The sequence below is a fragment of the Rhinopithecus bieti genome, unplaced genomic scaffold (genome assembly GCF_001698545.2).
Source record: "Rhinopithecus bieti isolate Rb0 unplaced genomic scaffold, ASM169854v2 scaffold_16097, whole genome shotgun sequence".
NCBI classification, from domain to species: domain Eukaryota; kingdom Metazoa; phylum Chordata; class Mammalia; order Primates; family Cercopithecidae; genus Rhinopithecus; species Rhinopithecus bieti.
In genome coordinates, this window is record NW_016808851.1 from 1,078,622 (window position 1) to 1,103,902 (window position 25,281).

The 25,281-nt window shown below is 42.7% G+C and overlaps 1 protein-coding gene across 2 annotated transcripts in view; it reads left to right on the top strand.

Annotated features, from left to right (window-relative positions):
- MTHFD1L (methylenetetrahydrofolate dehydrogenase (NADP+ dependent) 1 like) overlaps positions 1-25,281 on the top strand; it is a 247,378-nt gene that overhangs the window by 94,332 nt on the left and 127,765 nt on the right. For both annotated transcript variants that reach the window (XM_017887637.1, XM_017887636.1), the window contains 2 exons: positions 4,701-4,769; positions 13,213-13,324. In XM_017887637.1, the coding sequence (XP_017743126.1) occupies positions 4,701-4,769; positions 13,213-13,324 (181 nt within the window). The remainder of the gene's footprint in view (positions 1-4,700; positions 4,770-13,212; positions 13,325-25,281) is intronic.

Below are 25,281 nucleotides of genomic sequence, written 5' to 3' on the forward strand. Positions count from 1 at the left end.
CCACTTCCTAATGTTCTCAGTTATACATGACGTGGCTGGAACCAAAACACGTGAAATTTATTCCAGGAGCTTTCCTCCATCCTTGCCAATCCTGATCTCTGCTTCTGCCTGGGCTGGGGAGGAGTCATCCCCCTGCAGTCACTCGGCAACTTTTAAAAAATGTACCTTCTATGCCTGCCTGAAATTGAGGGCAAATCACCTTTCCAAGGAACAGAAGGAAATGGCTCTGCTTCCATGAACAGGAAGATAAAGTTAAAATTGGCACATTTCTGGCACCAGCCTGGCTTATTATTTAATTTGAGGCCTTAGATTTGGGTTTCGTATTATAAAAGCAAATCTCTGCCTCAATCAGTCTTGCTTTTCTAGTTCCCCTTTGAGTAGTTGTGGTGCTTTCTGTAAAGCTTTCATGGAACACCATTGCCTTTTCTAGTGCTTTTTCTAATTGGCATGCTAATCTTCTTTTCTTCTTCCTCTTTGTAGTGTAATAACAACCTTTCCTGTTAACTTTTTTTTTTTTTTTTTTTGAGACTGTCTGGCTCTGTTGCCCAGGCTAGAGCGCAATGGCACGATCTCAGCTCACTGCAGCCTCTGCCTCCTGGGTTCAAGTGATTCTCCTGCCTCCGCCTCCCGAGTAGCTGAGATTACAGGTGTGCACCCCCACGCCCCATTAATTTTTGTATTTTTAGTGGAGATGGGGTTTCACCAGGTTGGCCAGGCTGGTCTCGAACTCCTGACCTCAGGTGATCCACCCGCCTCAGCCTCCCAAAATGCTGGAATTACAGGCATGAACCACTGCACCTGGCCTTTTCCAATTAACTTAAACTCCACATATTCCATAGGTGTTTTGTTTGCTTGCATTTTTGTATATAAGTGCATGGGTGTGGACACAGGCCCCTAAGATAGCCATTACTCCAAATTTAAGCTTACTTTCCCGTATACTGAATCCCCTACACTAATGGAACTTAAAATGCACACTGGCGATTGGTAAGCAGTTGTGAACAGACAAAGGCAAAGTCATATTTTATTAATTTCAAGGGCTTAGGGTATAATTTGAATCCTTTTTCAAAGTGTCCTGATTGTTTTCCAGCTGCTTTTGAAGAAATGAATCTAACTCATCTCAGAGGTCTTGTCAGGTAAATTCAGTAGATCAATTTATGTCAGCAGCCTATGGAATATTTTGTATTAAACTTAAAGAGAAAACCCTCAGGTTGCTATAAAAGTGCTGCTTTATTAAAATTACCAAAATCTCACTATTTCTATCTAAACTAACATACTAAAATTTCTGTCTAAATACGTTGCTGTGTATTTTATTAATTTGTATAGCAATAAATATGTGTCAGGAACAGTTTTGAAACTTAATCCTCAAATACTACTACCTTAAATTTATTTATTTATTTATTTATTTATTTTTATTTTGTTTTTGAGATGGAGTTTCGCTCTTGTTATCCAGGCTGGATGGAGTACAATGCCATGATCCTGGCTCACTGCAACCTCCGCCTCCCAGGTTCAAGTGATTCTCCTGCCTCAGCCTCCCAAGTAGCTGGGATTATAGGTGCCCACCACCACACCCGGCTAGTTTTTGTATTTTTAGTAGAGATGGGGTTTCACCATTTTGGCCAGACTGGTCTCGAACTCCTCAGGTGATCTGCCCACCTCAGCCTCCCAAAGTGCTGGTATTACAGGCTGGTATTACACGCCCAGCCCTTAAATGTATTTTTGTGTGAGTGTATGGTAAAAATCTTGGATCTGGAAGAAACCCAAAGATTACTCTTTTCAGTTATTTTTTTTTTTTTTTTTTTTTTTGAGACGGAGTCTCGCTCTGCCGCCCAGGCTGGAGTGCAGTGGCCGGATCTCAGCTCACTGCAAGCTCCGCCTCCTGGGTTTATGCCATTCTCCTGCCTCAGCCTCCCGAGTAGCTGGGACTACAGGCGCCTGCCACGTCGCCCAGCTAGTTTTTTTGTATTTTTTAGTAGAGACGGGGTTTCACCGTGTTAGCCAGGATGGTCTCGATCTCCTGACCTTGTGATCCGCCCGTCTCGGCCTCCCAAAGTGCTGGGATTACAGGCTTGAGCCACCGCGCCCGGCCTCAGTTATCTTTTTAAATAAACTCTTTATTTATCTCTTTAATAAACTCTTTTTAGTTATCATTTGTGTTTCTTGTTTGCAAAAAGTACCTAATTTATTCAAATTGTGCTTCATCCAGTGGGAGCTATTGAGAGTTGGCCACCCATAGAAAATTGAGGGAGGATTTTCGGAACTGCTGAAGGTTTCTGCCACATGCATGATTCTGATATACCCTGGAAGAATGGTCTGAGCCCTGCCGACAGGGACACAGAGTGTGGAATGCTAGCAGCACACAAAGGGTGGCAGAGCTTGCCCTGCACGTGACAGCACAGGCGCTGAGATGTGTCCCAGAAAAATGAGCAGGTAGAAACCTACCTGAGACATCCAACAGAAACATACCTCTTAACTTCCTTCCTCCTTTAGTTTTTTGAATCAGTTTATTTGGTTGGGAAGTGTAAGCAAGGATAGTGTGCAAAGAAGTAAGAAAACTACCCCTCTTCTTCACCTGCTCTGCGTTAGCACAACAGGACAACTCTCACTGAGCCTTCCTGTCCTGCAGATTTCTTTCTTCTTTTCTTTTTTCTTTTTTTTTTTTTTTTTGAGATGGAATCTTGCTCTTTTGCCCAGGCTGGAGTGCAGTGGCTCAATCTAAGCTCACTGCAACCTCCAACTCCCAGGTTCAAGCGATTCTCCTGCCTCAGCCTCCTAAGTTGCGGGGATGACAGGTGCCTGCCACCACGCCTGGCTAATTTTTGTATTTTTAGTAGAGATGGGGTTTTGCTATGTTGGCCAGGCTGGTCTCGAACTCCTGACCCCAGGTGACCCACCCACCTTGGCCTCCAAATGTGTTGGGATTACAGGGTGTATGCCACAATGCCCAGCGTGTCCTGAAGTTTTCGTAGTGAACCATCTTCGTGTATGTATATTGAGTGGGTTGCATTCATATCATGTGTGTTTTATACAGTGAGGTAGATTTCAGTTACATAGGAATATAGTTAATAAGTGTATTCCTGAAAATTGCTAAGAGAGTGGATATAAAGTGTTCTCACCACCAAAATGATAACCGTGAGGTAATACATAAGTTAACTAGCTAGGTTTAATCATTCCACAGCATATATATACTTCAAAACATCATGTTATACACAATAAATACATACAGTTTTATCTGTCAATTTGAAGTTAAGGAAGAAAATAGACTGGATTTTCTTACACCTTTTAAATGGTTAAATATTGTAAAAATAGAAACCAATCACATGAGAGAAACATTTACTACTGTTGGTGATAAAAGTACAGGGAGAATGTAATGCACTTTGGAGTGATGAAGATTCTCTGGATGCTGCCACTGCATCTGCTAGCGCCGTGGCATACTGAGGGAAAATGGCACTGTCTTCCGATGCTATATACAGCAAAGGATAGCACCCTGTTTTTCCCCCTAGAGCTACCATCACAGGCATTTGCTCGTGTTACAGCTTTCCAATAACTAATATGTGGAAAACACCAAGACACCAGTTAAGGTCTTTACAAAGCGAGAAAGAATTGGAAAAAAAAGAACAAAAGGCCGGGCACAGTGGCTCACGCCTGTAATCCCAGCACTTTGAGAGGCCAAAGCGGGCGGATCATGAGGTCAGGAGTTCGCGACCAGCCTGGCCAATATGGTAAAACCCCATCTCTACTAAAAATACAAAAAAAATTAGCCGTGTGTGGTGGTGTGTGCCTGTAGTCCCAGCTACTGGGGAGGCTGAGGCAGAAGAATCGCTTGAACCCTGGAGGCAGAGGTTGCAGTGAGCCGAGATCATGCCTCCACACTCCAGCCTGGACAACAGAGAGACGATTCCATTCTCCAAAAAAAGGAAAGAAAAGAAAAGAATGTGAATAGTGACATCACATTAAAAAGTAAGAATAAACTTTAGCCTTGTGGCCTTTTTTTTGGCACATTTTTCCCGCTAATTCTCATGCATCATCCCTGTTCTCACTCTTCTCTGTCTTTTCTTCATCCAGTAATAGAGAAAGAGGACTTAGAAGGTACCCAATCCAGTACTTCCTAGGATTGGAAGGAAGCCGCCTTATTTCATGTATAAGTGGCACCAGCTTGACTATAGGAAGAGAGATAGCATGAAGCCGTTCAGATCTAAACTAGAAAGCTTTCAAGCGTGGTAGTTTGCTGAGTTATTCTTTCTCTGGAATGAACGATGTAGAGATGGTGAGAAATTAGAGTGGGCGATTTTAGACATTTCCCTTTACCCTACTTCATTCCTGCTCTGTACAGAGCTTTGTTTCTGTTCTTCACCTTATTTCTTTGAGCAAGAGTAAAGCCTCTGATTATGAAAACACACAGTCCATAAATTGCCAGAAAACACATTTTCTTGCACTGAAAGATTTGTTTTATGGAAAATCTCATAAACACCGTCAAGGAAGGTTTTGAAAGAAGGTCAAATGTCCTTCAAAATGCTATTTGCCTATCACCATTCACATCTTAGTATGACTGACATCTGTTCTCAGCTCTGATGGGGAGAGATGGACAGAGACAGCAGCACTGTCCCCTGTGGCCCGGGGTTGCCTGTGGGGACGCCCACCCAAGAAGCAGGCTGGAGGGATGATCTTTTGTCGGGACTCTAATGTTTTTCTCTCTCCTGTAGGGGGTGACAGGTGCTTTGACAGTTTTGATGAAAGATGCAATAAAACCAAACCTGATGCAGACCCTGGAAGTAAGTGGTTTTCTTCTTATAGTAATTGTTTGCATTAACTGAATTGCCCCACAATGTGAACATTTTTAGCCAATATGAGGCAGGCATAGAGCACACCTGGGGCAGCAATGTGCTTTGCAATCTCAGAAAGAGTGAGGATCTGGTTAGGAACAAGGAACTACCTGAGACTGGGTAATTTATGAAGAAGCATCAGAATAACTTCTTGGCCAACCAAAAAAAAAAAAAGTTTAAAGTATATTCATAGCTTCTTTAATATGAGTTATGTCTTGGCTTAATTGACCCGAGTAGAAACTTAGAAAGTCAATGTCTGAGGCAGGGCTTAGTGGCTTACGCCTGTAATCCCAGCTCTTTGGGAGACCAGCGTGGGCAGATCATGAGGTCAGGAGTTCAAGACCAGACTGAGCAATATGGTGAAACCCCGTCTCTACTGAAAATACAAAAAAATTAGCCGGGTGTGGTAGCGCGCGCCTGTAGTCCCAACTACTCTGGAGGCTGAGGCAGGAGAATCGCTTGAACCTGGGAGGCAGAGATTGCAGTGAGCTGAGATCACACCACTGCACTCCAGCCTGGGCAACAGAGCGAGACTCCATCTCAAAAAAAAAAAAGAAAGAAAAGGAAAAAAAAAAGAATGTCAATGTCTGTCTAACATTTCAATAGGTTGTATGGCCATGTTTACAATATAGTTTCTGTTTTACCTTAATCTCTCATCATCACTGAGTTGTGGATTTTTTGGTTTGCTTTTGTATTGTTGTTTATTTGTTTCCAAGCAAAATACAGTAAATGCCAAGAAATGCTTTCCAGGAAAGTATTCTGCGTTCCACTGTATAAGGATATTGTTTTTGTACATGACGTGCCCTGCTCTTGTCTTCACTGAACTTAAATTTTTTGTCAAGTTATCTCCATTTTAATCTAGTTTTCTAGTCACTAGTCATACTCCTTTGATTTAGTAATTGTCTAATTCCTGACTCCTAGCTAGTGAGACCTCAGGGTTTGGGCCCAAACCCCAAACAAAGAGGCAGTTTCTGGGCAAATTGAGTAGAGACTAGTGGAAGGGTAGGGGTAGGGAACTAGGGAGACAGTGATGTCCTGGTGAGTGTTCAACAGTCAGCACTCTGGGGAAAGAATTCCTGGGTTATAGCATTTGCCAGTTTCCATGCTAAAAATGATCCCACCATGGCCAGTCCTCTGGCTCCCTTCCATCTCAGTAAACATGGGAATTGGGGGAAAATTTGCACCATCAAGTGGTACAAATGGGCTCTTTGTCCTCAAGCTGCAGTGGGACAAAGGGAGGTGGTGGAGGTGACCAGAAGGCAAGTATGTTGGGGGAACACAGCAGCAAGGCAGCGGAATATCCATCCGTTTATTCATTCATTCAGCTGATAGAAAGCTGAGTTTGAATGGTCGCTGTGCCACGTACTAACCATGACCTGGGGTAAGTTATTTTGTATTTCAGCCTCAGTTTTCTCCCGTGTAAAGTGGTGAAAGTAGCAACAACTAACCTGACAGTGAAGATTAAATATTTATTTAAAGCATCACATGGACCAGTACAGTATAGTAGGGGCAAAGAACACAGCAGAGAAATAACTATTCAACGTCCCTGCCTCTTGAAGCCTCCACTTCAGTGAAGGAGGCAGGCCAAAGGCAAGTCAAGAAACACACAGCATGTTAGTTGGTGGTAAGGTCTGGAGAAGAAAAATCAGATGCCTTGAGGGGCACAGTGAAGTGGGTTGTATATGTCTGTGCCTGCCCGCCTGTTAAAGCAGTACCAGCACAGAGCTGAGTAAACCAAGGGGGTGAGCCATGCATGTGTCTTGAAGAGCATTTGGGTGTTACCTTTAGTGCAGAGGCCTTGGGCAGCAATGTGTTTTGCAATCTCAGGCAGAAAGAACTGAGGATCTGGTTAGGAACCCATATTGGTTTGTTCTCACATTACTGTAAGGAACTACCTGAGAGTGGGTAATTTATGAAGAAAATTGGTTTAATTGGCTCACAGTTCTGCAGGCTGTACAGGAAGCGTGGCTGGGGAGGCCTCAGGAAACTTATAATCATGGTGGGAAGCAGACAGGTCTTCACATGGCAGAGCAGGAGAGAGAGCGAGGGAGGAAGTGCTACACAGTTTTAAACAACTAGATCTCATGAGGACTCACTCACGATCATGAGAACAACAAGGGGGAAACTCACTCCCAGGATCCAGTCACCTCCCCCCAGGCTCCTCCTCCAACACTGAAGGTTATAATTCGACATGAGATTTGGGTGGGGACACAGAGCCAAACCATATCAGAACCAATATGACAGAAAAGGGGGGACTGGCCAGGCACGGTGGCTCACGCTTGTAATCCCAGCACTTTGGGAGGCCAAGGCGGGCAGATCCCTTGAGATCAGGAGCCTCAAGACCAGCCTGGCCAACATGGTGAATCCCGTCTCTACTAAAAATACAAAATAAATTAGCTGGGCATGGTGGCAGGCACCTGTAATCCCAGCTACTTGGGAGGCTGAGGCAGGAGAATCACTTGAACAGGAGGCGAAGGTTACGGTGAACTGAGTTTGCACCACTGCACTCCAGCCTGGGTGACAGAGCGAGACTCTGTCTTTTAAAAAAAGAGAATAGAAAGAAATGGGGGGACCATTTCTGAAGGTGTCCAGTGAGGGTGCAGCCTGAAGATGTCCCCTGAGCTGAGGAAAGGAGGACTGAACACCTTTGAACACCTTTGAACAGGTGTCTGCAGCCCCGGGGGAGGGGTGCAGGATGCATAGGTGCCAAGGCCACACCGTCCTGCAGCAGGTTGTCCTTCGCATCTTTCCTCTCTCCTGATCCTTCTGCCAGCAGGCACGTGTCCTCAAAGGTAGGCCATCTTAAAAAGCAAACAAAAACATTTCAAAAACCTCCCGCCCTATTGCATCCTCATCTAACTCCTGCCCGGCTCTTGTCTGTCATTGGGGTCTCCATGTTAACTGACCTCGGGTTCCACCTCTCCTGACTGCCCTTGTCCAGGTCACTTGTCCCTCGGAGACACCAAGTCTTTGTTGCTTTGCCCTCCTCAGAGAAGCTCAACAGTTTGACACAGCTGCCCTTGTCTTCCTTCGGGAGCATCTGGTTCCTCTGGCATCTGGGGTCCCTTCCTCCCCAGGCCTGCTCACTGCTCCTCCTCTGCTTTGCTGGCTTCTCTGATGACCCCTCACCTTTCTCACCCCGTTCTCCTCCAGGATTAGCCGGGTGATGACTCCCAAACTCTTGTTTGGAATATCATGCTCCTGGAATTTCAGACTTGCAGGTGTAGTTACCAGGAGCCATGTGGGTGGGTAAAAGCCATTTCAAACTCATACATAAACCGGGACCCACCTCCTACTTCCTTCCAGCTCTCTACTTCCCTGAAACCTACCCAGTCATTCAAGACAGAAACCCGGGGATGATCCTGAGGCCTATTTTCCCTTCCCCACTTCCTGTCTCCATTCCTGCCAAGTCGTCCTTGGTTACATGACTCTGCCCTGTCCACGGCGCTCAATGCCTCCCTCCCGGCTTCAGCCACCAGCCCGCCCCACCTGCAGCAGTGCAGCAGCTTCCCAACCAGTCTCTCTGCTGCTACTCTTCTTCCAAAATACTCTCTCTCCTCAGCAGTCGTAGAGACTGAAACCTAATCAAGCCCTGTTACCTTCCTGCTTAGAGTTCTTCCATGTTTCCTTCCTGGTCTGAAAAGCCCCTAGGATCTGGCCCTCGTCCCTCCCTCCTCCCTTATCCTCATCTCTCATCCTCTGGAGGCCCTTTGCATGGCTGACACCACTACCTGGGCCACTTCCTGATATTCTCATGTCCAGCCCCTTCGCCTCCCTCAGGTCTCATGTCGTGTAAGCATCAACTGCTCAGAGAAGCCACAGGAATATGCAACCCCCATCTGTCTGCTGTCATTGCAGTGCATAGCACAGAATGCTGAGAGCTTCCTACTTCCTTGTCCGTGTTCTGTATTTCTCCTCCCACCGGGATGAGAGCAGGACCTTTTCCATCCTGTTCACCACCATATCTCCACCTTCTAGAAAGTACCTGACACCTATTAGAGGCTCAGTAAAGACTTGTTGATTAATTGAGTGAATGCTTATTATTTTACCACATTCTCCTAAAATACACATTTGTTAATAAATAACTGAATAAGAGAGAAAAAATATGAAGTGATGTGATATTCCTTCATAACACTTCTCCCTCAAAGATGAATACTTATTATTAGTGCTAATCATTTTCTTGTTTTAAATAATTCTTTTTTTTTTTTGAGACAGAGTTTCGCTCTTGTTGCACAATGGTGCAATCTTGGCTTGCTGCAACCTCTGCCTTCCGGTTTCAAGCAATTCTTCTGCCTCAGCCTTCCAAGCATCTGGGATTACAGACATCTACCACCATGCCCAGCTAATTTTTGTGTTTTTAGTATAGACGGGGTTTCACCATGTTGGCCAGGCTGGTCTTGAACTCCTGACCTCTTGATCCGCCCACCTCTGCCTCCCAAAGTGCTGGGATTACAGGCATGAGCCACCATGCCTGGGCTAAATAATTCTTTTTTCTATTAGAAATCATTCGTGCTTCTGAGATATTTCCCACTCTGAAAACCTGGGAAATGGAAAGTCTAGTTTCCATTTAATGAATGAATTAGTGGATTTGTTGCCCCAAGCAGTTCTTATTGCCCTTACTTTAATTTTCTTTTTAAGGGTTCTGAATCTCTGATTTATTAGGCAACACAGAAATAACAAGTTTAGATTGTATTACAAAAAGTGCTCAGGCCGGGTGCGGTGGCTCATGCCTGTAATCCCAGTACTTTGGGAGGCCGAGGTGGACGGATCACTTGAGGTCAGGAGTTTGAGACCAGCTGGCCAACATGGTGAAACCCTACCTCTACTAAAAATATAAAAATTTGCTGGGTGTGGTGGCCCATGCCTGTAATCCCAGCTACTCAGGAGGCTGAGGCAGGAGAATAACTTGAACCCGGGAGGTGGAAGTTGCAGTGAGCCGAGATCTCACCACTGCACTCCAGCCTGGGTGACAGATTGAGACCTTGCCTCAAAAAAAAAAAAAAAAAAAGTGCTCAAATTGTTCATATACAGGACAGGACTGGGCTTGCTAGGGAGAGAAGGGGAAATTCTTCAGACTACAAGGACACAAGAACTCCTCATCCTAAACGAAGTATGAAGGTACACAGACAAGTTTCTTGTTGGTCAGAAAACAGAGAAATCCACAGTAACTATAATACATCCCTTAAAGAATAAGCATGTGTTTATAGGAAGCAAACAAAGCTTTCCATAGAGAAACCACTTTCGCCAGATGATTATATGGACTTGGGTTTTGTTTCTGAATCTGTCACTTGGCAAATGAAGATACTATCTTCAGGATGTTCCATGTCATCCATTTCATTTAAGGCATAGGCTGTTTTAAGATTACTTTAAAAGATAAGGACCTTTTTACAAAATAAAACACTCCATTCACTTAAAATATTTGCACACATGAACTCTTGTACCCTGATCCTTTGTTGTCACTCTGGGTTTCATGTATCTAATCATTGACTAGGAATCTATCTCAGCAGGTAATCCAAACATCATTGACTAGTTTGTAGATTATGCTTTCCTGCTCACATTTGAACACACCTGGTTGTACTGATAAGAGGTCATCAAGGGCTACATCATTGTAGGTTACCAGGAGACCAGTAGTTCTTAATCCTGACTCCTGGGAAGATTTAAGAATATTGATTGATGCCGGACTCCCCATCAGACCCAGAGAACATAATGTCTGGGGATAAGGCTTGGGTACCCCAAGTGCTTCTCATATATCGCCAGACTGAGGAAGACTTAAGACAAGAAACAATGAGAGCTCTTAACATTTTCCCAGAGGTTAGCCATGTATGGCATTGATGGAAACTCCATATGCAAGAGCACACTGTCCAATATGGCGGCCACTGGACATGTGGCCATTTCAACCTAAATTACCTGTATTTAAATAAAATTTGGAATTCAGTTCTTCAGTCATTTTAGCCACATTTCTATTTGTGCATTTATTTATTTACTTTTTACTGCTCACATGTAAGTGCTTAGAACTCTGGTAAGCTAACAAGTAATTGAAATATTAATCTTATGAAATGTTTGAAAGGGCCATTATGGAGAATATGCATAGCAAAATAGTTCCTGCCTTATTTTCCTAAGTGTTCTGCATATAAGATAAAACCCAGAACTGAAGATAAATGTGTGTATGCCTTTGAGTTAGTCATAGAATTTTTTAAGCAACATGTTTAATTCGATGTACTGTATCTTATAGCTGTAGCCATGTTTGAGTGTGCAAGTGTGTGTGTACCTGTGTTTGGATGTCTAACAATGACGTTCCAGTATTTTTTTCTCGCGAACTCCATACTGGGAGTTTTAAAACCAGAGCCCTAATCTTGACTTAATTATTAATTTCCTCCGTGGCCTTGAAGAATTCCCTTAGCCTCTCTGGACCTTAACTTTCTGGATAAAGAAGTTGGCCTCTTCGTGCTCTCAGCATTATCTGGTTCTGTGATTTCTAGCTAAAGCTACATTTATACAAAAATATAAAGTGCTTTTGCAAAGTAAAGAGTAGAATAGTAGTTATCAGAGGCAGTGGGGGATGGAGAAGTTGACCAAATAATACAAAATTCCAGTTAGACAGAAGGAATAAGTTTTCAGTATCTATTACATAGCAAGGTGACCATAGTTAATAAAAGTGGATTGTTGCCAGGCGTGGTGACTCACACCTGTAATCCCAGCACTTTGGGAGGCTGAGGCAGGCGAATCACCTGAGGTCAGGAGTTTGAGACCACCCTGGCTAACATAGTGAAACCCCATCTCTACTAAAAATACAAAAATTAGCTGGGTGTGGTGACATGCACATGTAGTCCCAGCTACTGGGGAGGCTGAGGCAGGAGAATCGCTAGAACCCAGGAGGCAGAGGTTGCAGTGACCCAAGTTGGCAGCACTGCACTCCAGCCTAGGTGACAGAGCAAGACTCCATCTCAAAGAAAAGAAAAAAGCATTGTGCATTTTTTAAATGTTAAAAAATTAGATTTTAAATGTTCTCGCTACAAAATGGATAAATCTGTGAGGTGATGGATACGTTGGTTAGCTTGATATAATCATTCCATGCTATATACATATATTAGAACAGAACATTGTACGCCATAAATAGGTGCAATTATTATTCATCAATTACAAATAAAAAATGCTTTTGCTAATAGGTTAGTATCAAGCCTGAAAAATAAGAGAGAGTCTACAAAGGATAAAAGTCCTTTGCTTTTTTAAATTAAAATGTTGCTGAGGATCTAGTAGCAGTTTGGGGTGGTTATCCCAGGACCAGCAATGTGCTTGTGCAGATTCAGCCCCCACCACTTCTGTCCCCTGGAGACCCAAGCTGGGTGCTTCTCACACAGTTGGCAGCCTGTAGCTGAGTGAAGCCAGCTGCCCATCCAGGGTGGAGTTTGTGACCTTGTCCTCGTCAAGCTTTGACCATCTCCACTAGCTTATTATGGGCAAGGACATCAGAAGACCAGCAAGGTTAGGAGGGGATGGAGACTTAAGTTCTTTTTAAAAATATTTTCTTCAGAACACTTAAAAGGTTAATCTAGATAGAAGTGAGATAATACAGAGATATAAACACCAAACATGCATATTTACGTATTCATAAGCATGTGTCCCTGGGTTTTATTTATTTATTTTTATTTATTATTTTTTTCATTTTTGAGTCAGAGTCGGTCTGTCACCCAGACTGGAATGAGTGCGATCTCAGCTCACTGCAACCTCCACCTCCCAAGTTCAAGTGATTCTTGTGCTTCAGCCTTCCGAGTAGCTGAGCTGGGTTTACAGGGGTACACCACCACACCCTGCTAAATTTTGTATTTTTAGTAGAGATGGGTTTCACTGTTGGCCAGGCTGGTCTTGAACTCCTGACCTCAGGTGATCTGCCCACCTCGGCCTCCCAAAGTGCTGAGATTACAGGCATGAGTCACTGCGCCCAGCCAATTGTATTGATTTTTATGGTTACCTTTTGTTGAATGGAATCATTTCTTAATTTAAAAAATAAATAGATACACTTCTTATACTATCAGGGTTTAATTTCATTCTTTTGAAAAATATAGTGCATAGCAACATAAAATAAGGTAAATAATTATTTCATGGTCATTGAGTCAACTAACAAAATGGCTTAACATTTTGGAAGGAAGTGACTATATTCTCACAGTTTTGTGTCTCAGGTTCAGCATTAAATGTTGAATAACATGTTTCTAGAATCCGGAGGGGATTTGGTCCTTTGATTGAGTCAGGGTGTTTTGACTGTCTTTGAAATATTTTATGCATTAAATATGCGGTATTCATAAAAGCTTTCCTACCCTGTTTGCCCCAAATTGATCTTGGTTTCCATGCTTCCGTTTGTCTTTTGGGATTTTGATTTGCTCTTTCACTTCTCTAGGGGACACCTGTGTTCGTGCATGCGGGCCCTTTTGCTAACATTGCTCATGGCAACTCTTCAGTGTTGGCTGATAAAATTGCCCTGAAACTGGTTGGTGAAGAAGGATTTGTAGGTAAGTTACTTCTTTCAAATTTAGTTGTTGTAGAATATTGAAGAAATCTAAAAGCTGATGACAAGAATGGAGTGATATCCATAAAATATATTCTTTCAGGCCCACAAACCATTTATGATCTTTCATAAATGGTTTCAGTAATGGAAAAGCCCCAAGGTCTGGTCTATGGAATTATGCTTGTGCTTGAATCATAGATTCTAGTATCAAGTCCATAGGGGTTTGAATATAAACTCTGATTCTTGCAAACTGAGTGACATTGTACACATTTTAATTACTACTGAACTTCAGTTTTCTTATGTGTAAAATTGTGGTAACAATATTGTATCAAACCTTTTAGGATTGTTGTGAAAACTAAATGAGATACTTTAGTCATTCAGCAAATGTTTTTTGAGAAGCTACCACTTAGAAGGCATGCTACTGAGAGCTAGGGATCCAGTGGTAAGCAAAAGAGATAGGTGCAGTGGCATAGGCCTCTAAGCCCAGCTACTCAGGAAGCTGAGGCAGGAGCATTGCTCGAGCCCAGAAGTTTGTGTCCAGCCTGGGCAGCATAGCAAGACCCTGCCTCTGTGAAAAAAATAAAATTAAAACAACCAGCCTTAGCCCCTGCCCTTGTGGAGTGTACTGTCTAATGGTAATTTAATAAGAGAAAGTGCTCATTGACTGTCAGCCGTTACTACCCTTACAATGTAGTACTGATAACTTGAATTCATGGGATTATTTCCATATACAGTTTCTCCTTGTTTTTTGTGAGCTAATGTAGGAGAGATTCCCAACCAGTAGACTTAGAAATGTTCATTGGTAGGACTGCACACCTTTTGCTGCTGTCAAGCTCTTTGTAGAACCTGTTCCTCTTTGGCTTTTCTTGCATATTCCAGCTAGAAAGAAGGGGCGACTCTCATAGAGTTTACTAAGTCAGTACCAGCCCCAGTCTCACCCATGATACTAAGGCAGCAAGGAAACAAAGGACAAAACCAAAATACAGGCATTCATGGTGGAGTCCCTTAATCTGACATATGAGGGGTTGCGTTGGCAGACTTCTCATGCTAACAGGTAATTCCCATTAACTTTACGTATGCCTATAATCAGGGATAGCAATCTTTTCTTTCACTCTTGTCATCAGTTTTGGATCAAACTCAAAAGAGTTATTTTATTAGAAAAGCGTGTGCTGGACAAAAGAACTTAGCACTGCATTTTATGCTCAGACGTCACAAAGTTCATTCAGGGTTATTGAGACTCTTTTAAGAATTCCTCATGGACCGGCAGTCAGGATCAGATGAGGTTTGATGGAGTTCCATTCCTCCACAATCTGTATTCTGCAGCTCTCATGTACTTTGCTGCTTCAGTAGCAAATCCACTGCAAGAGTGGCTAGATGTGCTGTCTAAGTGAATTTGCTCAATTGATCGCTGCCTAATTGTAGAGCTAATGGACGAGGAGGCTGGGTCAGGGTGGGCACTGGAAAGTTGGGTGCTTAAGTGAAGTGGTGGTTCTGATGCATCAGCTCTGCAAATAAAGTAGCTTCTAGAAGGAAGCACTCTATTTTATGTGATAGCGATCTCTGCCCGTACCAGTTCTTACTTTGTCAAACATATATTTATAATATACATGTTATCATGGCAGAGTATTTTTAAAGATATAAACCGATGATGTATGCAAAATAAATGAGCTCTCTGTGTGACCTTGAACAAGCCATTAGCCTCTCTGGGTGTGTCCCTTGTAGACATTCTCATCTGAAAAATGAGAAGTTGGACCAGATGAGGAGTTGGATGTGGATGTGTAGCTGTGGACTCAGAGGTAGACGCTGTGGAATTGGAGCCGCGACTGGCAGTGTGTTTTCATTTCTCTAGGGCTCAATTTTTTATTTAATAAAAAGAGAGTATCTGTGTTACCTGCAGTATTTTAATGAATAGGATCAAGTGAGAAAATGCTTTGTAAAATCTGAACTATGTGCAGGTCAGCAATTACATTAATTCTTTCTATGATCTCATCTAGTCTAAGATGCCGTAAGGGGGGGAATTTTTCATAAGGATGAAATCTGTCCATTGCCAGATGATTCAGAGGGCAAGCCCTAAAGTCAGAGGTTTTAACTCAACTGCTTTCAAGTCACAGATAACCTTGGGCACATGAACGCTTGTCTTCCTTGGTTTCCTTACCTGTAAACTAGAGCTTTGGATAGGGCTTCCCTCTCAAAAGGACTTGGTAGGTTTGAAATGAGGCATGAATGAGATCACAGGGTTGAGTCCTGGCACCTGACACATGGTAAGGCTCAATCCTTCTTGGCCACTCCTGGCTGTCATTGTTACCCCCACTATTGATACACTACTGATGAAGGTTCCATTTTCTTTTTTCTTTAGATCCTTTTATTTTTTGGATGATTTTATTTATAGTTGTTATAAAATACACATAACATAAAAGTTACCATCTTCACCATTTCTGAGTGTACATTCAGTAGCAAAGTACACCCACATTGTTGTGCAACCAGGCTGCAGAACCAAAGTCCTATGCCCATTAAATATTCCTCATTCCCCTGCCCCCAGCCCCTGGCAGAAGTCTTCTACTTTCTATCTCAATGAAGTTGACTCCTGGATACCCCATGTGAGTGGAATCATGCAGTATTTGTCCTTCTGTGACTGACGTATTTCACTTAGCATAATGTCCTCAAGGTTCATCCATGTTGCAGCGGGCATCAGAATTCTCTTCCTTTTTAAGGCAGAATAATATTCCATCGTATGGATAGACCTTACTTTGTTTATCCACTCATCCTTCGGTGGACATTTGACTTGTTTCCACCTTTGGCTCTTGTGAATAATGCTGCTATGAACATAGATGTACAAATATATTTTAATGTCTAAAAATCATGCTGTATGATGTCTAAATTTGTGATGGCAATGACTTATATTCTTGAATACGTACCATGGAACTCTAGCCCTGTAATGTTGACCTCTCCTGAAGGTGGTGTGTCCATGCTATGGCTCTATTGGAATGCTGGCGGCAAAGCCAGTGTATTGGACAGTGGGAATGGGGCGTGGTCAGGAGACAATGTTCTTTCCTCATTACTTGGTCAAGCCTGCAGTGTGGGACTGGTTCATTCCTTGCCCTTGGATGAAGTTTGTAACAGTTCCCTCTCATTCTCAGTTAATATCTAGTCCCTCTAACATATGTATTTTTTAATTCCTGTAGTCACTTTCAATCATAAGACTAGCCCCTGAAATTAAAAATGCACATCCAGTTTTATATCAAAACCAAAAACTCCAAGTGTCTCTCAGACTTGAGCTCCTCTCCTCCCCGATATGGGCCTCCTCTGGCTGACAGTGGGAAGGGGAAGGTGGCTGCTTGCTTCTCTGTCACCCTCCTCTTGCACTTAGGCTGGCCCCGGCCCCTCCTAGGTGAAGCTTTGGCATGAGATGGTGCCCATGTAGCCTCTGCCAGCAGAGGTCCTCACACTTTTGGCAGAAGCACCCTGAGCAGCACCTCATTTAGACTTTCCTACCTCTGGTTCCACACCTGGTCTCGGGTACCAGAGACCTCTGACCTCTGGCTGGGGACACACCTTGAGCCTTGCCGACTGGTCTTCTGGTCCTCACTTGTGGCTTAAGAAAAAGAAAAGGGGGAAGTAGGGAGGCTTAGGCGGGTGGATCACTTGAGGTCAGGAGTTCAGAACAACCAGCCTGGCCACCACGGTGAATGTCATGTGTGTCCATGTGAAGAGACCGCCAAACAGGCTTTGTGTGAGCAACAAGGCTATTTATTTGACCTGGGTGCAGGTGGACTGAGTCCGAAAAGAGAGTCAGCGAAGGGTGGTGGGATTATCGTTAGTTCTTATAGATTTGGGATAGGCGTACAAAGTACATTCTTAAGGGCCAGGGAGAATATTACAAAGTACCTTCTTAAGGGCGGGGGAGACTATATTGTATCAGTTAGGGTGGGGCAGGAACAAATCACAATGGCGGAATTTCATCAGTTAAGGCAGGACCTGGTTATTTTCACTTCTTTTGTGGATCTTCAGTTGCTTCGGGCCATCTGGATGTATATGTGCAGGTCCCAGGGGATATGATGGCTTAGCTTGGGCTCGGAGGCCTGACAGTGAAACCCCATCTCTACTAAAAATACAAAAAAAAATTAGCCGGGCGTGGTAACAGGCACCTGTAATCCCAGCTACTTGGGAGGCTGAGGCAGGAGAATCACTTGAACCCCGGGATGGGGAGGTTGCAGTGAGCCAAGATCATGCCATTGCACTCCAGCCTCGGCAACAGAGAGAGACTCTGTCTCAAAAAAAAAATACAAATAAAAACAAGAAAAGGGGAAAGTAGCTTTGCATCCTCTTCACTGGGCGCTGGGAGGGGAGCTGGATGTGGCACACTGATAACTTTCTTTGAAGAAATTCTTTCCCAGGTTCTAACCTGTCAACCCTTTTGAAGCCTCAATGGGCTAAGGCATGCAAAATCTGTTTCAAACTGCTTTGCAAACCCTGCCAGTTCAGCCAGCACCACCCTTTGGCATGTGAGGAGCAAACTGACGCTGATTTGAGGCCCGAAAGAAAAGTGAGACAAAAAGACCTTGATTTCAACATCCTTCTACAGAAGCTAAATGCAGTAGGCGCATCTGAGGTGTTTCTGAAGTCTGAGCAGGAATTCATGTTCTCCAGAAAGTTGTCATTTATAGTAAACTATCTTTATGATCTCATAACAGGAAAGGATCTCTTAAAATGTGAAAAGCTCAAACCAAAGAGAAAAATATTGATAATTTGGGCTGCGTTAAAAGGTAAACTGTATGTGATAAAAGATACAAGGTTAAAAAACAACTGACAGATTGGAAGGAAACATTTGCAAAGATAATAGACAATGATTAGCATTGAGAATGCGTAAAACACTAAAGACTAAAGACTGATAAGAGAAAGGCAAATAATCCAATACAAAAATAGAGAATTTGAAAAGGTGATTTGCAGCAAATGAGCAATTTGGTGGAATTTCTAGGTAGAACTGAAAATGAACAAATGATTAGCAATTTCACTTCTGTGTATACTCTGGAAAAGAAGTAATCGAAAATATATTTAAGTCCTTTGAAACTTAATTGACTTCAGTACCCCTTTAATGAGCATTTATTGAACTTCTGCTGTATGTCAAGTACTATCTGCTAGGAGCTGGGAATCAAAGATGAATAAGACAGGTTTCTTGCCACCCAGTATTGATGATGTGATGTGAGAGACTAGAACTTCAATGGTAAGTACAATGCACTTGATTAAGTACTATATTAGTTAAGGTTCTTAACTAAGAATTTTAAGGAATGATGGGCATCTCTTAAATAGAACTGTCTCCATATTACCGGTTTTGCTGATTTGGTCTAATTTTTGTTCTAACAAAAAGCACATGCAAGGAAGTAATTATTTTGTCGATTCTGAATAATTAGTCTAAGATAATGGAATCAGAGTTCATTTAGACTTAAAACAGAGTGACATTTATTTAAATAATTGCATGAATTTGCAAAACACTTTATGAGAATTTTTCAAAAACTGCTGTGATCACCTTTGTGGCTGTTTCTTCCGTTAGTCAGCAGTCCTCATGGGAGTCCACGTAACTTCCATTTACATGCTGTAAAGGCAAACAGATATTTGGCATTGAATTCTGATCATGTATTACATTTAAAAAATAAAGCGAAAGGAAAGAAAGAAAGGAAAAAGCAGTATTGAGTTCCTGGATTTTAAAAACATTGTTATCTCATCTTTAAACTGTAGGAATTTCAAACTTACCCATGAACTTTGGATTTTTTAATTTGTTTTCTGCTCTCTCAGTTGGTTTTGATTCCGGTTTTCAGGTAAAGATCTTGTCTTTGCAGGGGAGTGCAGAATGCAGTTGTGTATCCTTATAGGCAGGTGTCATTAACTGAGGGTCACCAGTCACTGGTGGACTCATGGATAGACTTACATCTACAACTCCTCCCATAATTGAATATAGACTCATGCATATGGATATATATACTTCTTTTTTTTTTTTTTTAGATGGAGTCCCATTCTGTCTTCCAGGCTGGAGTGCAGTGGCATTATCTCGGCTTACTACAACCTCTACCTCCCAGGTTCAAGCTATTCTACCTCAGCCTCCTAAGTAGCTGGGATTACAGGCGTGGGCTACCACACCCAGCTAATTTTTGTACTTTTAATAGAGGTGTGGTTTCACCATGTTGACCAGGCTGGTGAACCCGGGAGGCGGAGCTTGCAGTGAGCCGAGATAGTGCCACTGCATTCCAGCCTGGGCGACAGCAAGACTCCGACTCAGAAAAAAAAAAAAAAAAAAAAAAAGCTACCTAATCGATTGCAACTCTGCTGCTTGCTCTTTGTAGAGAATCACACAGACCCGGCTGTGTTCCCCAGGTGCTTCCTGGGTACTTGAGCATAAACACTCATGCAGCAGAGGAGAAATATGAGACAAGTGCCCAATTAAAACACAGGGTGATCTTTGCCTCAGACATTTCAGGATTAGGATTTAGAGATCAGAATGAATAGACGTAGCAGTTCCAAGACAAATTGAATGGGATTGGGAAACAAAGCCTTGTTAATATTTTCATTAAAAATGCCCCTGTTTTCTAAGTCATTCCTGAGCATTAGACTGGTGCTGAGACTATCATATACCTTCTCACTCAATCCTTAAAATGGTCTGTGGGATCAGTGTTACTATCCTCATCTTACAGATGATGTAACAGAAGCTTAGCGAGATGATGATACATGTCCACGATCAATCAGAGAATAAGTGACAGAGGATGTGACCCGAGGGCTCCCTCTTGCCAAAGCTTGTGGGTGATCAGGCGGCTATTGTGCTCTCAGTGTTTTTCTCAATGCTCTTTACCTGGTTGCCATCGTCTCCCTTTAAAAACAATTTCAGCCAGGTGTGGTGGCTCACGCCTATAATCCCAGCGCTTTGGGAGGCTGAGGTGGGTGGATCACTTGAGGTCTAGAGTTCGAGACCAGCCTGACCAACATGGTGAAACCCTGTCTTTGCTAAAAATACAAAATTTGCCAAGCGTGGTGGCACGTGCCTGTAATCCCAGCTACTAGGGAGGCTGAGGCAAGAGAATCGCTTGAACCCGGGAGGTGGAGGCTGCAGTGAGCTGAGATTGTGCCATTGCACTCCAGCCTGGGCAACAAGAGCAAAACTCTGTCTCAAAAAACTAAGAAGAATTTCAGGTGAGCTGTCCATAGCAGATGGTCACAGTTACAGGAAGTACCAATATAACTATATTGTGCCAATATATCGTAATGTGTGCCAACAGTGGTGGGTAACTTTGGTCCTTTTTTTTTCTCTCTCTCCTACTTTAACATTCCTTCCTCCCAAGTAGGTTACTGATTAAAGATGACCTTATCGAGTCCCACTCTGTTTCCTTGCCCTACCTCTCAACCTGTATTTTTGGGAGACAGTTTTTTTTTATTTTTTAATTTTACTTTTTTGAGACGGAGTCTCATCTGTCTCCTAAGCTTGAGTTCAGTGGCGCGATCTTGGCTCACTGCAATCTCCGCCTCCCAGGTTCAAGTGATTCTACTGCCTTAGCCCCCTGAGTAGCTCAGCTTACAGGCGCGCATCACCATGCCCAGCTAGTTTTGTATTTTTAGTAGAGACAGAGTTTCTCCATGTTAGCCAGGCTGGTCTCAAACTCCTAACCTCGGGCGATTCGCTTACCTCTGCCTCCTAAAGTGTTGGGATTACAGCCATGAGCCACCGCGCCCGGCCTAGGGGACAGTTTTATAATCAATCTTGGCTTCAGAGGACTCTGCTGGTGGCTATACCCAGCTACTGGCTTGTTCTCTCTTTCCACTTTTATTGCCCTGAAATTCTAAATATTCCATCATTTTGGTAGAAGAAAACTAGACCAAACTAAACATTCTCACGATTTCATCCACCTTTTAAAAAAAAAAAAATCTGACAACAAGTGATTCTACAGCTCTAAGCTTTAATTCTCCCAGACCTTGCCCTGTTTACATTATTTAAAAACACTGATCTCAGCCTGGGCTCCACTTTTGTTATTATGATACTTCCAGGTTTTTTGCCTTTAGTAAATTTATTCATAATTAAATCAAGGATGAGAAGTGCTGGCTTATAGAGACTCTGGCTGAAGGTCATGTGCTAACTCAGGAAACTGCTAATCACGGATGGTGTTTTTCAGCCCCTGTCTTCAGGGAGGCCTGACTCTCAGGGAGGGTTTTGTGTCGTCTCCAGAGCTCCCATTTCTCCTATGTGACTTGGTGCCGAAGCTCATTCCTCCCCTCACTGCCTGTTCGGCCTTTGTCCTACCTCGCCTTTCTCTTTCCGTTACTCTTACTTTGTGTAAAGTAGCCCTCTTTCAAGCTGCTCCTCTGTCCTTTAAAAACAAATAAAAAAGCAAAATGTTCTGCACATACACTAAACAGGAAAGTATGCAAAGCAATGTCACAAACACCAATGTTCCCACCACTCTATTTCATCAAAATCTTAACATGTCGCTGTGTGTCCTTTGGTTTTTTTGTTTTTTTAAAGAGATACGTTTAGCTGGGCATGGTGGCCCATGCCTGTAGTCCTCGCTACTTGGGAGGCTGAGGCAGAAGGATCAATTAAGCCCAGCAGTTTAATTCTCCTGGGCAACAGAGTGAGACCCTGTCTCTTAAAAAACAAAAAAAAAAGGAAAGAAAAGAGAGAAGAGAAGAAATCAGATATTAGAGACATAGTTGAAGTTCCCGTGGACCCTCCTGATCCCGTTCTTTTTTCTGCTTCTCTCCTGATTTGAGTGGTTATCATTTCCGGGTGTATGTTTCTACTTTGACCACATACAAATATGTACACTAAAGATCTGTAGCAGAGGTTCTCAGACTTTCTCTGCTTATGACCATTAATGGCCCAGCAATTTTTTTCGTGGTACCCCCAGGCAAGAGAAATACCTAACATGTCCATTTATTAAATAGGTAGGTCCAAACAACTTAATGAGTATTTATGTCCTTACAACTTAGTAGCTGCCTAAAAAAAAAAAAAAACATATGAATTCAAAGGAAAAAATAATATCATTTCATTTTTAAATTACCACCATACGTTATGAATGAGATGTGTGTCCTTGTCAGGCACCAGACAACTTCTGACCCTTTGTAATCAGTTGACACTCGCGCCTCATTTCCTGCTCCACGTTGATTTTCACACGATTTTTGCATTTTGCTGCGGTACCTGCCAAAAACTTTGCTTTACAAATATATGATGTCATTGAAAGGGATGTAGAGCACTATTGTTGAAGCAGTGAAAAACCTCATATGAGTAGTATTTGCAGTGTCCAACAAACGATGTCCTGTATCACCGCGTTTCCCTCAAAAATTTAAAATATCCCACAGTGCCTCTGAGTTTGCTGCAATGCCTCACGGCACCTCATTGCACATTAGAACCACAGATGTGCGGCTTTTCTTGGTATTTTGTATGTGTTTTCAAATGTTATGTATTAATAGATGTTAACTGACTGCATTGTTCTATAACGACGTCAGTGCACTTTTTCTGTAAATGGCAAGATCATAAATAGTTTGAGTTACAGAGTCTCTGTCCCAAGGACTCAATTTAGAAAGCAGCCATAGGTAAAGCATGAATTCAGAAACTAGTCCATGTTTAGGAATGGGTCTGGCTGTATTCCAACAGATGTTATTAATGGTTTCTAACATTTGAATTTTGTATAATTTTCACATGTAATAATACTCTTCTGATATGGTTGGCAACATTTTAAAAGGTGACCAGGCACAGTGGCTCATGCCTGTAATTCCACTGCTTTTGGAGGTCAAGGTGGGAGGATTGCTTGACCCCAGGGATTCAAGACCAGACTGGGCAACATAGCAAGATCCTATCTCTATTTAAAAAATTTTTTAATTAGCCAGGTATGGTGGCACATGCCTATAGTTCCAGCTACTCAGGAGGCCGAGGTGGGAGGATCACTTGAGTCCAAAAGTTCAAGGCTGCAGCAAGCTATGATCACACCTAGTTACTTGGTAAGCTACTATGGATGACAGAGTGAAACCCTGTCTCAAAAGAAAGAGAGAGAGGGAGAAGGAGAGAGAGAGAGAATACTTTTTAAAAGAGAAAGAAAGAAAGAGAGAGACGGAAGGAAGGAAGGAAGGAAGGAAGGAAGGAAGGAAGGAAGGAAGGAAGGAAAGAGAAAGAGAGAAAGGGAAAGAAAGAGAAAGAAAACTTTTTAAAAGGATAATTTTTAAAAACTTAATAATTTAACATGTAAAAAAAAAGGATATAGACCATATTCAAAACCAAGAGACACCTGGATTTGTCCTGCGAGCTATACTAGCCAACCTCTGCTCTATAAGTTGATATTTTTGTGCAACATAACAGTTTTGCATTTGTCTGTGTCGCTGTGATCCAAAAAGCCTCATTTTGCTTGCAGTTTAGTCTTCTGTGCGTGCATATAGCACGTGCATTTGTGCATTATTTGTCAAGGGGCTTTCAGATTGCTTCCGGTGTTCTGCTGTTACAAATAATGCTACAGGGAATATTCTTGTCCATGTCTCTGAGATTTAGTCCAAAACGTCTTCTAGGGACTATATACAGGAGTGAGATTTGGAGGGTTGAAAGTATACTTAGCAACAACTTAATAGGTAAAGCCAAATTGTTCTGCAACGTTATGCCAATTTATATCACTACCAATTGTGTGTGTGAGATTTCTGACCTCTCAACATTTGTCCTGACATTTTTTTTTTTTTCTTGAGACACAGTCTCTGTCTGTTGCCCAGACTGGAGTGCAGTGCCGTGATCTCAGCTCACTGCAACCTCCACCTCCCAGGTTCAAGCAATTCTCCTGCCTCAGCCTCCCAAGTAGCTAGGATTATAGGTGCACGCCATCACACTGGGCTAAGTTTTGTATTTTTAGCAGAGATGGGATTTTGCCAAGTTGGCCAGGTTGGTTTTGAACTCCTGACCTCAGGTGATCCGCCCACCTCGGCCTCCCAAAGTGCTAGGATTACAGGCATGAGCCACCATGACCGGCTCAACACTTCCATTGTTATATTTTTTTAGCTCTTGCTAGTCTGATGGTAGTTCATTATAGTTGTGAGGTTAAGCATCTTTATGGCTGTTTCTGAGCATTTGTGAATTTTCTGTTTTGTATTGTGCTATTTACCTTTTTCTCACTAATTAATGGAAATCCTTTATAGATTCCAAATACGAATACCTTGCCATTATGAGTTACAAATATCTTCTCCCCTGTATGGCTTATCTTTTAAATATGCTTGATGTACCTTTTCTTGTCCACCCTTTTTCTTCATAATTTCTGCTTTTGGAGGTTATAATCGTTTGTATTGCCTTACAAATGTTGTCTCTTGCATTGAGGCCTTTAATCATCTTAGAATTTGTTTGCATAATGGTGTCTTTTTTCCTTAACTCTTACAGTTTGTGAGACTTTTCTGCCCTGGTGATACGTGCATCAGTGGTTGTCAGCCCAGCCCTATGAAAAGGGCCAGCTGGCCTCCATAGATCCAAGGCAGCCAAGAGTGCTGTTCCCGTTGTCCCAGGTTCTGCAGCATCCAAGGCGAGTGCAGCTGGGGCCGGCTGTTCTTCCAAAAGCATCATCTCTCCTTTACCTGCTCCTTCTGCGCTTCCCCTGACATGGGTGCGCAGTCCTCAGGAAAGTCAAACTCTCTCTTGTCTTCCTACTTGCTAAGTCAATCCTAGGAACTGTTAGGTACAATTCTAAGCAGTTGTCATAAAAGCAGTTTCCTCGGAACTTTGAAAACCAAAGAAAGGGTTTAATTTTCTTCTTTTGTTTTGTTTTCTTTTGTTTAATTTTCTTCTTTTTGTTTTAATTTTTTGAGACAGTGTCTCGTTCTGTCACCCAGGCTAACAGCTCACTGCAACCTCCACCTCCCAGGCTCGAGGGAACCTCCCACCTCTGCCTCCCAAGTAGCTGAAACTACAGGCAGATACCACTACACCCAGCCAATTGGTCAATTTTTTGTGAAGACGATGTC